The 15,025-nt window shown below is 40.3% G+C and overlaps 1 protein-coding gene across 1 annotated transcript in view; it reads left to right on the top strand.

The window, feature by feature from the left end:
- The window catches only part of LOC124284075 (cytosolic purine 5'-nucleotidase-like), a 37,032-nt gene extending 29,045 nt beyond the window's left edge, over positions 1–7,987 (top strand). The window contains 3 exon segments of the mRNA XM_046720131.1: positions 3,546–3,649; positions 3,651–3,665; positions 5,087–7,987. Coding sequence (XP_046576087.1) covers positions 3,546–3,649; positions 3,651–3,665; positions 5,087–5,347 — 380 coding nt within the window. The 3' untranslated portion in view covers positions 5,348–7,987.
- The last annotated feature ends 7,038 nt before the right edge of the window (positions 7,988–15,025 follow it).

Here is a 15,025-nt window from a genome sequence, read left to right as displayed (position 1 = left end):
CGATGGCTCAAGATCCAACAGACCATTCCACAAGCCTTACTATCTCCATTACCACTACGACAGTGGCAGAGTCTGTTGGGTCTCCTCACGTCAGCACAAGACATGACAGCCAGAGGCAGACTACAGTTACGCACGTTACAGGTCCTCATCAACACTCATCTCGACGACCTTCAACCATTCGGTCTACCGAATTACCTCAGACCTCATCTACTTTCGTGGACCAGGAGGTCGAATGTTTGCGAAGGCATCTATTTAACAGAGCCGGAGTTCAAAACCCATCTCTATGCAGACGCGTCGCTCCAAGGTTGGGGAGCTCATCTCGCCAACCAGACGGCATCAGGGTTATGGAACCAAGAAGAGAGCAAACTGCATATAAACATGCTCGAAATGAAAGCAGTAATGAACGCCCTACTTCATTGGAGCACCATTCTACAGAATGCGAACCTAATGATCCACACCGACAACTCAACAGTGGCGTTTTATATAAACAAACAAGGTTCAACGAGATCATTGAACCTATTGACTCTAAGCTTCCAACTGTTCGATCTGATCGACGATCTAAACATACATGTCAGAGCATGCCACATTCCCAGAGCCAAGAATGTACTAGCAGACGCACTCTCTCGGCCATATCTACCATCACCGACGGAATGGAAACTCCACCCAGAAATCTTCGCTCAGATTATCATGGAAATAGGAGCTCCATTAATAGACCTATTCGCTACTCGCTTCAACAATCAACTAACAACATTCGTCTCACCAGTCCCGGATCCACAAGCGTTGGCAACGGACGCTCTAAGCATATCCTTGGAAGGCCTCAACGCCAGATGCGTTTCCGCGCCAGCTAATTCCAAAGGTGTTACAGAAAATCAGACAAACTCAGAGCCTCCAACTGATTTTGGTCGCGCTCTACTGGCCAGCGAGAACGTGGTTTCCCATTCTAATTCAAGAAATCGGACAACCAATACTACAACTACCAAAGCCGAATCTACTTGTACATCCTCACACAAACAAGCGCATCGAAAACCCAGGAGCATTCCAACTTCACGTATGGACTGTATTAAAGTGTGTTTAAACAAGAGAGGTTATTCAGCCAGAGCGGCAAAAGCAGTCACACTTGCTTTGCGCAACTCTACGCGCAACTTGTATGATGACAAGTGGCACAGTTTTGAGACATACGCTGCTAAAAAGGGATTTACAGCTAGAAATGCTAACCACCCTCAAATGGCAGTCTACCTTTGTCACCTACGACAAACCAAACATCTAAAAGGCTCGACACTATCTACGTATCTCGCAGCATTAAGTTCAGTGATAACTGTGAGAACGGGTGTCAAGTTAACGAAGACGCAAGAGTTACTGGCCTTGCTACGTTCATTCCGATTGGAGGATCAGAAACAGAGATTTCGCGCTCCAGCATGGGATCTAAATATAGTGCTCCAGTACCTCACAAGTGAGGCTTATGAACCACTGGAATCAACATCGTTCGAATTTCTGACGCAGAAAACACTGTTCCTGCTATCCCTAGCAATAGCAGCCGGAGTATCAGAAATCCACGCTCTAGACTACGAGAAAACACGTTTTGATGAGAATCAAAACACAGTGCATATGGGACTGCGATGGGACTTTATCGCCAAGAATCAAATGCCAGGTCAACCAGACAGATTATTCCACGTCCCTGCACTTTCCTCGATACTCGGACCTCATGATACGCTTGATCTATCATTATGCCCAGTGAGAGCACTCAAAATTTATTTACAACGATCCAAAACGAGGCGAAGAAAACTCAAGCGGTTATTCATCCCTCTATCTACAGCGACTGAGACCGAAGTCTCACGTACCACGATATCGATATGGATCAGAACTGTCATACTTCGAGCCTACAAGGCTGCAGGACTCGACCCTCCAAGAGCATCTAGTCCTCACGAAATCAGAGCACTGGCTTCGACACTCGCTCTACATGGAAATTGCTCGTTGAATACCATTATGGAGGGCTGCTTTTGGAAATCCGACATGGTGTTTGCTAACCACTACCTGAGAGATATCGCCACCGAGGACGTCTCAGGTATTCACCATTTCGGACCATTGGTTTTAGCACAGCAGTTGACAGTTCCTCGTAGACGATGAGACATAGTCTCACGAGATTATATCTGTATATACTATATCAGTATTTATCAAGCTTACAAACTCTACAGAGTTTTTTGCTAGTTGTATATCTTAAGCCTACATTAGTCTTAAAACCCAGTACCTATGTTACATGTACTATTGGGTCGCTTCTCCAATTTGGAGTCGCTTATTCCTATATTATTTTAATATTGTAGTACCCCATCTATGGCAGCTGGTAGAACTTATGTATGATAGCAGCAGAAATTAATTTAATTACAGTGCCCTTATGAAGTTCCCGTACATCTAAATCACTAATTAAAATGCAAAGTATCTGTTCCCACCTCACATTCCGTCGGATTCTACAAGCAAAAAGAGCATGAGTCAGGATAAGGAAAAATATGTAATTTTCTGAATAAAATTGATATTTTATACTTATCCTGACTCATGAGGTAAGCCCTCCCATCCTCCCCACATGACACTTTTGGATTTCCCTGAAAATTCAAGTGTCGGGCTAGTTAAACAGGAGAGAGTGAAGCATGTGGGATGTGGTGGCGCCACCTTTCCCGCCAAAAGGGAGCAAAGAGAGGCAACTCTTGGTGAGTATTGATTAGTGATTTTAAATTGAAGGGAGCTTTAATTAGGGAGATACAAGTGTTCCACTATGTTCGCAAGAAGAAGAAGACAAGCAAAAAGAGCATGAATCAGGATAAATATAAAATATCAATTTTATTCAAAAAATTACAATTTTGCTGTTTCCATGGAAACATGACAGTGCAAAATGTGTTTGATGGTCATCTTGTCCAGAGCATATCAGTGAAACTATACAACTTAACACACAAGTTGATCATGACCGACAAATGTGCCTTTTGCTTTTCTAAAGTTTATCAGAATTACATTTTTTACTGTTTCTATGGAAACACGAGTTTATTGCAAAATGTGTTCGATGGTTATCTTGTCCGGAGCATATCACCGAAACTATATATGCTAGGTTATTATCTAACATGTTTACATGTATAAAGTTTGGTGGAGTCAAGGATAAAGTCTTGTGAGCAGCTGATCCTTGTCACATTATATATATCAATATCAGTCCTTTCCATGTCCAAAGGGCGGTGGGGTAGCCTAATGGTTAAAGCGTTGGCTCGTCACGCTGAAGACCCGGGTTCGAATCCCCACATGGGTACAATGTGTGAAGCCCATTTCTGGTGTCCCCGGCCGTGATGTTGCTGGAATATTGCTAAAAGCGGCGTAAAACCAAACTCAGTCAGTCAGTCCATGTCCAAAAGTGGGAAGCCGGGGTATGTGAGCTGTGATCACTTTTACACTTGTTTCAAGGGTTATTTTTACTTTCACTTTATTTCATGGGTACTTTTTAGGCCACAGTGTATCAAGTAATGTCCTGTGAGGGTTTCAGTTCACAGTTTTATGCACATGTTATGTTCCAGGTTCTCGGCAGACATTTTTAGCATCCCAGGTGATGCGATATGCTGACATCTATGCTGGGACATTCCTGAACCTCCTTCACTACCCATTCTGCTACTTGTTCCGGGGCTCCTGCCATGCTGGTAACTACCATATGTCACAAGCAATGTGCTACTCAAATTCTGCCTGGGATGTCATCGCTCATGTTCATGAACTTTAAAAACTGATTTTGTACGAGATCATGCACTGATAGGTTATGCTACTCTGCAAGTAGTCGGTCCAATGGCTTAATAAGTATGACAAGCGTTATGGGCCTGAATTATCCATCCTTGCAACTGCAGGACGTAGTCCATTGGAGGAGGTGGGGTAGACTAGTTGTTAAAACATTTGCTCATCACCCTAAAGACCCAGGTTCTATTCTGCAACGGAGGGCAGTGTGGTAGCCTAGTGGTTAAAGCATCTGTTCATCACACCGATGACCCATGTTTGATTCCCCACATGTGTACAACGTGTGAAACCCATATCTGATGTCCCGCTGATGTGATATTGCTAGAATATTGCAAAAAGTGATATAGAACCATACTCACTTCCTAAGTCCATGAACCGCCTCCGCGGTGTAGTGGTTAGAGCGTCTGCCCGGGCAGCGGAAGGTCGAGGGTTCGATCCCCGACAGCGTCATACCAAAAGACGTTAAAATATGGTACTTGTTGGTCCCTGCCTGGCGCGCGGCATTAATGGGTACAACAAGGACTGGTCGGCTCGGAGTCAGTACAATGTGTCTGAGTGGGGTATTCATGCTTCACTGCGGCATGGTATCTCAGTGGGCTAGCACTATAAAACCAGCTTAAGTCTCAGCTAGTACAAGCAGCCGCAAATACACATACACACGCATGCACTTCGTCATATGAGTGAAATATTCTCAAGCACGACGTAAAACCCAATTTCACCTCACCTCACCTCCTAAGTCCGTGTATTTTGGTCTCTGAGTAATGGACAGATTTTCCATAGCTACCATGCACCAGCTGTAATACTGGGTGCATCTTGCTGCTGTGTAAACTCAGATGTAGTGTACCAGATCAATATGAGTGTCTCAGTGGGGCCTAGGAAAGAATTGGCCCGCAGGAATGTATTTCTGTATGATGCAACTTAATGATTAAGATGACCAGACTTGCTTTTGTGTGTCATTCAAGCCGACAGTGAGGACCATTGCTCACAGTGTTAGTCAGAGGTTTGTCTTGTGAAGACCTCGGTGACTTCAGGCTGTTGTAATATAGGTTAGTGACCCGTGAAGGTCAGGGTTAGAATATTGATCTTCAGTAACCCATGATTGTCGTAAGTGGCGACTAACGGGTTCAGGTGGTCAGGATCCCTGACTTGGTTGAGACATGTCATCGGTTCCCAGTTGCGCAGATTGATGCTCATGCTGTTGATCACTGGATTGTCTGGTTCAGACTCAATAATTTACAGCTATTATTTATAGCTGGAATATTGCTGAGTGCGGCATAAAACTTAACTCACTCACTCATAGGTTAGTAAACAGCAACCATCTGTACTCTGCTTTCAGATGCCCCATGAATCTACTGTTGAACATGAGCCTTCACTGAAGGAGAAAGAAGAGGATTTCACTGGAATTGTGAGGAATCGCTCAGTCAACGGCACACCTGAACTTGGAAGCCCTAAGAAACGAGCTCGTCAGACATCATCACCATCGAAACATGTGCTTCATCTTCGAGCCAACACACCCCGTAAAGTCACTCATACACATGATGAGGATGATTCCGATGACTCTGAATCTTCCGGTGTCAATAGTGATAAGTCTGTTTAAACTTGCTAGTCACAGCACAGTCAACTAGATCTATGCAATAATGTAGACTCTATGGGTTGTGGATCTGTGAAGTGCCAGGTACGCAGCAGTGGGATGAATTGTCTTTCTGGTTTGTGTGGGTTGTGTAGACGAGAGTATGATTGCTGCCTGTCTGTGGTTCATGTGGGATGCTTTCGGGAACCAGGGGATGTGTGAAGGACATCATGGTTGTCATGGCTGTGTGTCCATTCTTCCTGTCTGTGGTTCATGTGCGAGACTCTCAGGAACCAGGGGATGTGTCAGGGACATCACGGTTGTCATGGCTTTGTGTCCATTGTGCTTGTCTGTGGTTCATGTGCGATACTGCCAGGAACCCGGGGATGTGTCAAGGACATCACGGTTGTCATGGTTGTGTGTCCATTGTGCTTGTCTGTGGTTCATGTGCGAGACTGCCAGGAACCCGGGGATGTGTCAAGGACATCACGGTTGTCATGGTTGTGTGTCCATTGAGCTTGTCTGTGGTTCATGTGCGAGACTGCCAGGAACCCGGGGATGTGTCAAGGACATCACGGTTGTCATGGTTGTGTGTCCATTGTGCTTGTCTGTGGTTCATGTTTGAGACTGCCAGGAACCAGGGGATGTGAAGGACATCACGGTTGTGATGGATCACTGTGTGTCCATTGTGTATCCGGTGTGTTTGTGCCTTGTTCATGATTTGTCTTAGTAAACCACAGTTGACAAGGAAAACAGCAAAGACACAGGGCAATATACAGTTCATTTTGAACTGTTGTGCACAAGAGGCATTTTACTTACAAAAACATCAAAATACTGGGGCATGTATTATTTGGTGTCTGACTTTTCTTATGCAAATTAAGGTGCATGGTGACTTCGTGTGAAATATCCTTATCAATATTCTTTCATGAAAATACTTTTACTTCTTTTCCTAACCTTTCTAGTAGGATAGTGTTGCATATTTATGTGATTATTTATCAGAAAAGTATTGCTTGACATATAAAGTTTTATTATTTACATTTGTTGAAAGTACAAAGTCAACCTTGTATATGTTTTGTTTTGTGGGTTTGTCTTTTATTTTTCATCAATACACTGTTCTTGTAGAGGATTTGTTATTACCACAAATTATGTTAAGTATAATCATGAACATGATGAAACACCAAAACATATTTCATGACTTGATTGAAATAAATGAAACATTGATTTGAATAATAATGCCTTCTCAAGTAGGTATTTAGCACTTGATATATTTACACTGGCAGTGGTAGATATGTGTCAAATGTCAAATAAAGGATGGAAATATTTAGAAAGCAAACAAACAATTGTGAACTGGTATCATTTAGGATGTACAGTGGTGTGTGGTTGATGGCTTTGCCTAGCTGAAATAGTAATCATTTCATGCTCATTAACCTTCTTGGTTGCCAGTCACATAGTCTTAGTATGAGTTATACTTGCACTTCCATAACACAAAATACTGAGGTGAGGTCATGTTTCAGTATTGCTTGCTATACTGTTCTTTGTTAATGCCAGTATTCATCCATTGTGAACATGAAGGTATATTGATGTTTGTACTTCGTATAGCTAAGAAGTAGCTTATTCACATATACTTAGTATAAACTTGGATGGTGATGATAATAAATAATGTGTGTACTTAAAGTAAATGAGGCTCCATAGACAAGAATCATGCTCAAAATGCTGACACTGTTGTCCCGGTCAATGGATCAGTGTACACTTGATTAACATTCTCAGCTTCCTGGGGATCATTCAATTCAACCTGCTTTGCCAGACAGTAGAATGTTCACAGTCTCCATACTTCCGGGTTCCCAATTTTACTGCTGTGTGAACAGAGGCATATTCAAACAGCCTCCACATGTGTGCATGTGTTTCTGTGTAGGTCAGGATGAAGCCCAAGATATTGGAAGGAGTCTGACTCTGAAGAGTTGAACACACTGATGCTGTTACTGCTGATGTATCAATGGCAAACATTCCTATCAGCCTCTTTAACATTATTATATGCATGTATGTCCTCATCTGTACACACTACTGATAATTCAATCTTGGGGTAATAATCACCAGTCTTCGCCAGAACAATATATCCTAACTCTCATCTTATTTCATGACGTACTAACGGGATTGGTTGGTCAGGTTCGCTGACTTGGTTGACACATGTCATCGTATCCCAATTGTGTAGATCGATGCTCATGCTGTTGATCACTGGATTGTCTGGTCCAGACTTAATAATTTACAGACTGCTTCCATATAACTGTATGTGGCATTAAACAACTAACAAACAAACAAACAATTTCATGACGTTGTTGTTACAGAATTTAACCGGCAGTGTTAGGAGGTGTGTAGCTGTGCCTTACCTGTATGATTTCTTACATGACTGTTTAATGTTACTCCATCTGTTCATTAATTTCAGAAATTCCCTTTTCTAGTCAGCAGACTTTGACATATACTATGTCTCAACCCTGTTAGTTTGACTGGTACTATGTACGCTGTTATTTGACTGGTTTCTACTGTATTTGTTGAGTGTTGATATGTGTTCATTGATAGCTTGTCTTGTTTAACAGGCAGGTCCTTAAGTGTCTTGTTTAATAGTCCTTGTTTACCTTATCAAGGAGGTTCTTGAGTACCTTCAAAGAGGCAGGTCTTTGAGTTTCATATCAAACAGGGCCTTGAGTACAGTATAATTAGGCAGGTTCTTGAGTACCTTATCAAACAGGCAGGTCCTTGAGTTTCATATCAAACGGGGGCGGTGGGGTAGCCTAATGGTTAAAGTGTTGGCTCGTCACGCCGAAGACCCGGGTTCGAATCCCCACATGGGCACAATGTGTGAAGCCCATTTCTGGTGTCCCCCGCCGTGATGTTGCTGGAATATTGCTAAAAGCGGCGTAAAACCAAACTCAGTCAGTCAGTCATATCAAACGGCCTTGAGTACAGTATAATTAGGCAGGTTCTTGAGTACCTTGTCAAACAGGCAGGTCCTTGAGTTCCTTATCAAACAGGGCCTTTATGTAGGCAGGTTGTGTGTGGAGACAGTCCTGTTTGTGGCGAGTATTTGTTAATTAATGCAAGGGGGGATTTATTTGCAATGAATGGTTTATAAAAATGTTACTGTTGGAATATCTCGTTTGGTTTTATGCTTCATGACGATTGTGGAATAAATGTTTCTTTCTTTTTCAAGTAGCCTATGTTACAAACCTAAACACATATTGGTGGGATGACTTTTGGAAACAATGTAATAATGAGGCTTGGTAGTCCATATATTAGTCGCATTAAGTTGTAACCTGACACTTCTATCTCCAGGAATTTTCTACTGCTTTAAGATACCTTCCATACATATAAAACGTGTTTAGAAATATTGTTATGTGATGAAGTTAGACTATGAAAATGCTTGATATGTGTTCAGGCATTTGAAGGATGGAAAGCACTGGTAAACAATGATAATAGTAAAATTTGTGTAAATTTGATGAATTCCTATTAATTCTAACTTGTGGAAGAAATAAGATGAGTTTAGTCATTGGTATTAGATATATTGAATGCTAATCCATGCCAGCATGTCAAGTGTAGAAGGAAACACAGGAATATACTAACAACTATAAAGATAACCTTAACTTGCATGTAAAAGAGGAGTACCTACAGATTCTGCTATGGGAAATGATGATGGCGCAAAAGTCCTGAACAGTATTGGGAGCCGTCTCTCTGCAATTTAGAACTGCTTTGTCTGACTTGCCTGTCCTGAAATGCTGCTGATTACCACACACTGATGTGTATTTTGAACCACATATGGCGGTGCTTCCATTTCAGTTACCATGGTTACGCTACAAGTCTTGCTAAGACACTATTATTTTTATTTATTAACATTAAATTTTGAAAAATTGAATATTAGATCATGTTCTTCTATGGTTATATATTTGCAATCTTTTGATTTCACACTTCTTGTAAGTTTATTAAATTTTGTATGTCGACCAGTTAAGGATTGAAATAGGATCAAATGTTGTCATTAATATTTTCCTTTCTACAAAGTTGAAATTTTAAAGCGTGTATTCTATTGGGGTTAGTGTATTGAAATTGAGGGTGGTATATATGTTTGTTTGACCAGCAGTTTAGCAATCTCACCCTGAAACCTACAGTAATCCAGTTTGAAATGGTGTTTTGTTTAACTTACAGTGCAAGTTCAGCGTGTCTGCATTTTGACATGTGCGAGTCATTTTATTCAATTGTTATACATTATTTACAGATTTGTATCCAATACATGTATTTCTGTTTTATATTTGGTGCTTTCATGCGTAATATTATCACTGATTTTATTTATCACCAGTTCATGTTTATTGTGAAGAATCCTTATATTTTATTCTTGAAGCATTTTGGTGTGCAAAACACAATATTTTAGCATAAATATCTATACAATATGATTTCTAGTGCTTATGTATTTTAGTGATCAGTAATATGATTGTTCATTTACACCACCATGTTCAGACCTGTTTCTGTCATATATCCAAGAGAATATTCTAAACTTGAGTAGACTTTGAACAGTAGTTTGTTTTATAAGCGTGTTGCTCAAATACCAACCTTGCTCTTGATTGGTGAACTGTAAGGATTGGCAAACAAGACGTATCAGTACATTTCATTGATCTTTACAAAAGAGGATGGGATAGCAGGATGAAGACAGCATGATAAGAGAACTGTGATGTGAAGTTGTATATTGTTTGTTGTATTAAGAACTCCAACCTTTATCCAGGACAGGCTTCCTTATCCTTGTCCAAGACTCTCCATGTTTTGTCCCATTGTGCAATTGCCAGCATACCCTTTCCTTGTCCCAGCCTACCAGACACATTTGTGTGTCCTCCAAGGCTTCTGCCACATATTCTCACAGCTTGAATGCCATATCCTTGTTCCTTACTTTCATGTCCATTATTCCTTCCCAAACTCACTTTTGTGTATTTTTTCTGGCTCAGCTTTTCTCAAATTATTGTCATGTCCTTGAACCACTCTCCTACCATAGTAATGTACTTGTCTCACCTTCGCTGATTTCTGGCCCAGCCAAAGTACTGTCCTTGCAAAATTAGTGTCATGTCTATTTCCAATAACTATCAAATATGAATTTTCTTGTTACAGGTTCCAGAATAGATACCATCTTGTCAGTTTCTAAATGTGTCAAACCTTACTTTGGTATTGTCACTAATGTTTCTTCGTGATCATGTTTGTCATGATCTTGTCATTATTATATCAATTTTCTTTGTGGCAACTCACAGTCTGCATGTCATCTGATGTTGATCATGTTTCATTGTCCCAGAAAGATGGCGTTTTCTTGGTCTATTCTGACCATCAATGTCCTTGTAGGTCCTTGTCGCTGTTGATTGTCTAATCAGCTGCTAGAGTACTTATAATGCCTTCTACATAAACTCAAGTTTACAATGATATTTACTGTAGAATATATGTACAGTATATACCGGTATGCTATATCTTGATGTACATATACCATATGAATGTAATATTTTATAATCATTTGAAGAGTAAATAGTTGCATTCCAATTTGTTTCTGTTTTGTTGTGGAGGTCACGGAGACCAACATGTGTTTCTGCTGGCTGCAAGTCATATAGACAGCTTTAGCTTTGTACTCTGAATCATTGATAGAGTATCCTTGTTAGATCGCAGCATGTCATCTACCACTAGATCGGCAACTGGTAATACTTACTGAGGTGCAAAAGAAACACAGCTTTTAAAACAGGTTGGAAATTGAATTGTCTTTTAAATTTCAATGAATTAAATTAACTAGGGTGGCACGTTGTTCACATACCACTGAGATCCACTTTTCGTGATTCTTAGACAGTGACAGTCACCGAAGGCTGCACCTAAAGCCCTTATGATTCTAACAAGTTCCTGTGAATCCCTTGGTCGTTCAGCGCCATTGTTCCACAATGATGTCAATACTGACGCAAGAGAACACCTGTGGGGTGCGCCATATAAATATATTAAAAAGCTGTTCACCATCATTATCAATCTTTCAACACTTTCAGTCAATTAGTCTACAGTGCATCATGTGTGAACCAGGTGACCAGCAATGCGTATTTGTGTCATCTCAACTTTGTATTTAGACGATTCTTTAAAAGCTTGTTATTGACTGGGAGATGCTAAATAATTGAATCGGGACCCATAAACAGTATCTACTTTGCTTTGCATTTTTGTATTTCTGCCTCACTACTTAGATGGTAAGTGACTGGAGAGGCGAGATATTGTGTCGATATAACCTCTTTATACTATTATATTGCTATAAAAGACTTAACACTTCTTTGAAACGAAATGCATTACACTTGATGACATACATCAGTAAGCATGTGTTGACAGCCTTTCAATCTTAAGCAGTTTCGTTTTCTTTGCGTCGAAACATTCACTATCAGTATTTTCTTCAACAGTTGCCATTAGCTTAACAGAATCAATACAATACCACATTATACCATGCTTGTATATTTGGGAACAATAAAAATATTTAAAACATTTAAAAACAAAACACCACATTATTTGGTGTTTTGTTAACTGTTTAAAGCCACTCTCACCACAATTCCAGCAAAATGACATGTGGTCTGTAAATAATCGAGTCTGGATAGGACAATCCAGTGATAGACATCAGCGAGCCCTTCCACCCGATCCTGTTAGTGTCCTCTCGCAACAAGCATTGGTTCGAATTCGAACAATCCTGATCATTGGTGACAGCGTAGAGATTAACTTCGGTAAATATATCGAGAAGCTGTTCATCGTCACAACTAATTTGTAAACAGGGAACATATAATCAGACTGGCCCCTGCTTTGAACAGTTTCAGTCAAGTAGTCTACATGGCATCACTTAAAAACCAAGGATGCCTATTTGTGTCATCTCAACTTTGTACCTCAACGATTATTGTTATTGACTGAGAGATGATGAATAATTTAATCGGGATCCACAAAAAGTAGCTGCTTTGCCTTAACTGTTTCTGTTTATATCTTCCTCACTACTTAGATGTTAAGTGACGGGAGAGGCGTGATATTGTGTCGAGGACAACTTCGTTATTCTATTATATTCCAACTAGTATATAGAAAAATTGCAATATCTCAGAATCAAGAAATTGTCATCTCTTACAGGACGACCGTGTTTTATGTTTATGAAAGGAGAAACAGCATTGCTTCCGATACTCATATTTCGAGTTTCTGATAAACAAAAAGACAATTATACAAAGTAAACCATGTAAATATTACCTGTCGAGAGAAAAGGGCATGTCTGCAAACAATTTGAATTGGGAGTTAAAACTCAAAACTCCAATGACAATAATAATAATAATAATAATAATAATAATCAGAAACAATACACGTGCGCGTTGTTTTGGTGCAAGACTGAACAGTTTCTTTGAAACGTAACGTTTCACGCTTAATGACAAACATCTATGCATATGAACTGAAAATCGATTCGATCTCAAGCTGGTGTCTTCTTGCATGTGTGACTAGGACATTGTTACCAAGATTCTCATGACAGGATTCAGACCCAGCTGGACGAAAAAACTTACTTCGAAAGAACAATACTACAGCTATCACCGACATGTACTTTTCACAAAATCCAGTTAGGATTCAGAAAAGGGACGTTCAAGTGCAGATCAGGGGCCCATTCCACAAAGCGATCGTAGCACTACGACCGTCGTAAGTCTATGTTAAAGTATGGGAGTTACGATCACCTTAGTGCTACGACTGTCGTAAGTCTATGTTAAAGTATGGGAGTTACGATCACCTTAGTGCTACGACTGTCGTAAGTCTATGTTAAAGTGTCCGCGCTATGATCATCTTAGCTCTACGATCGCTTTGTGGAACGGTACCGGCATGTCAGTCTGGAATTGAAGCACAGAAAGTTGTATTCAACCAAAAGTTCATTTATGGATTTGCTTTTTATAAGATTTGGTAAGTTGTTAGCCAAACTGTTGTCCTTGTTCCCATTTAATAATACTTGTCTTCTCTTCCCGGCAAATCTGTTATAAAATCTTATAAAAGGTCCAATATATTATTGTTGTACTATGTTTCTGGCCCAAATATTGTTTTTGCACCAATGTAATGCTGTGATATCTTTATGGCCAAACAATTGTCCTTATCCCAATGTACTTGGCATGCCAGTATCAGCATTTCAAGTTTCAGTCGCTGCTGCCTTTCTGAAACAAAACATCACGGACCGCGTTTATGGCGAATGTGGGTACGACCAGACCTTTGTGCGCATGTCATCATCCGGGCTCACGCTGGGTCACCTTGGAGACGCTCAGCTCAACCATCTTCCTTGACTGTATGCACATTTGCCGGATTGACGTCTTCTGTGCAGCTAACGGTTTAGTTGGCGAGAGTTGCTCGTTTGTTTCATATTATAGACGACGGTACGGGAAATATTTTCAAGCGAATGTAGATTTATAAATGAGAGAAAACATTTATGTTTTACCTTACGAGGACCATAGGTCCAAGTGACCTTATCCTCCCAGTGTCTTCCAATTTACTGAGTGATCGTTTTTTCTTTGCTTCTGCATTGTGGGGCTATTATTTTCGCAATATATATCGGTTTGTGGCGTAATAAGTGTTTTTTGTTTCTATCTGACTGGCATTATTGTTGCGTACATTTCACTGGATTCTAACCCATCTATATGTACAAGAAAAGCAATCTTTATGGATTTCAACTTCTTCATTGTGAATAACACGACGTTTCGGAGTGTATGCTTGCGCCTTCTTGAGGTGATATACAGCATACACTCCGAAACGTCGTGTTATTCACAATAAAGAAGTTGACATCCATAAATCTTGCTTATATTATGCATTCCACTTCTAAATGCTCTTCAAAGATTTCATCTATATGTAGCCTGGAGAGTAAGCAATTACGCTAATGATAAACCACAATGTGTACGAGAAGGTCCCTCTCCAGTTCTTTACGTTTAAGCTTTTAAGTCCGTTTCCGGAGTTTAAGGGACAAACAACACAGAAAGGTGCTGTTATTAACAAAATAAAATATCTTTGGGATAAGATATAAACAATCTATAAGCGAAAAAATAACTTTCTACTACTAAACATTTTAAAACACATTTTACCTAAGGAAAACATAGCGGCATTATAATTAAGCAGGGTATTTATGGCAGTGGTCTGGCTGTCATTAAAAAAGGTAGGCAGCTCTGTTTTGCGTATATCTTCAGTGGAGAAGAAAATGGGTTTCATCTTCAACACAGTTCGAACAGACTTTCCAAAATCGTAGAATTGATGGGATTGGTGGGTTACTATAGCGGCCCGTTTCTACCTCAAGCTTCAAGGAACCACATCTTGAGGATGCTAGTATGCTTCTCATGTAACGTGGAAGTTGTACATATGGCTCAGTACGTAATGCTGACTTGAAGAGTTTATACATTCTAAGCTTTGGCATCGACTCAGTTCCTTTAATCAGTTTTGTTGGTCTATCTCTATGAAGTTGGGGATAACTTGGTTCGAGACCTAGGATGGTAACCTACAGGCAGGAGTGAGCATATCAGGGCATCTATGGCGTTTAAAAATAGTTTGTATCTTCTTCTATGATTTTCCACATTGGAGTGACCAGTTGTGTATCTTATACACCAGTCTATCTTCCGACACACGTCGCAGTCTACTCCACAGGCGTGCTGTTTCTGTGTACAGTCTGAGCTGGGGATCTAACCATCCCAT

This window comes from Haliotis rubra, unplaced genomic scaffold (assembly GCF_003918875.1).
Source record: "Haliotis rubra isolate DU_JTF1 unplaced genomic scaffold, ASM391887v1 Scf329, whole genome shotgun sequence".
In the NCBI taxonomy this organism is placed as follows: Eukaryota; Metazoa; Mollusca; class Gastropoda; order Lepetellida; family Haliotidae; genus Haliotis; species Haliotis rubra.
The sequence above is the reverse complement of the archived record's forward strand: the minus strand, read 5'-3'. Positions and strand labels throughout refer to the sequence as shown.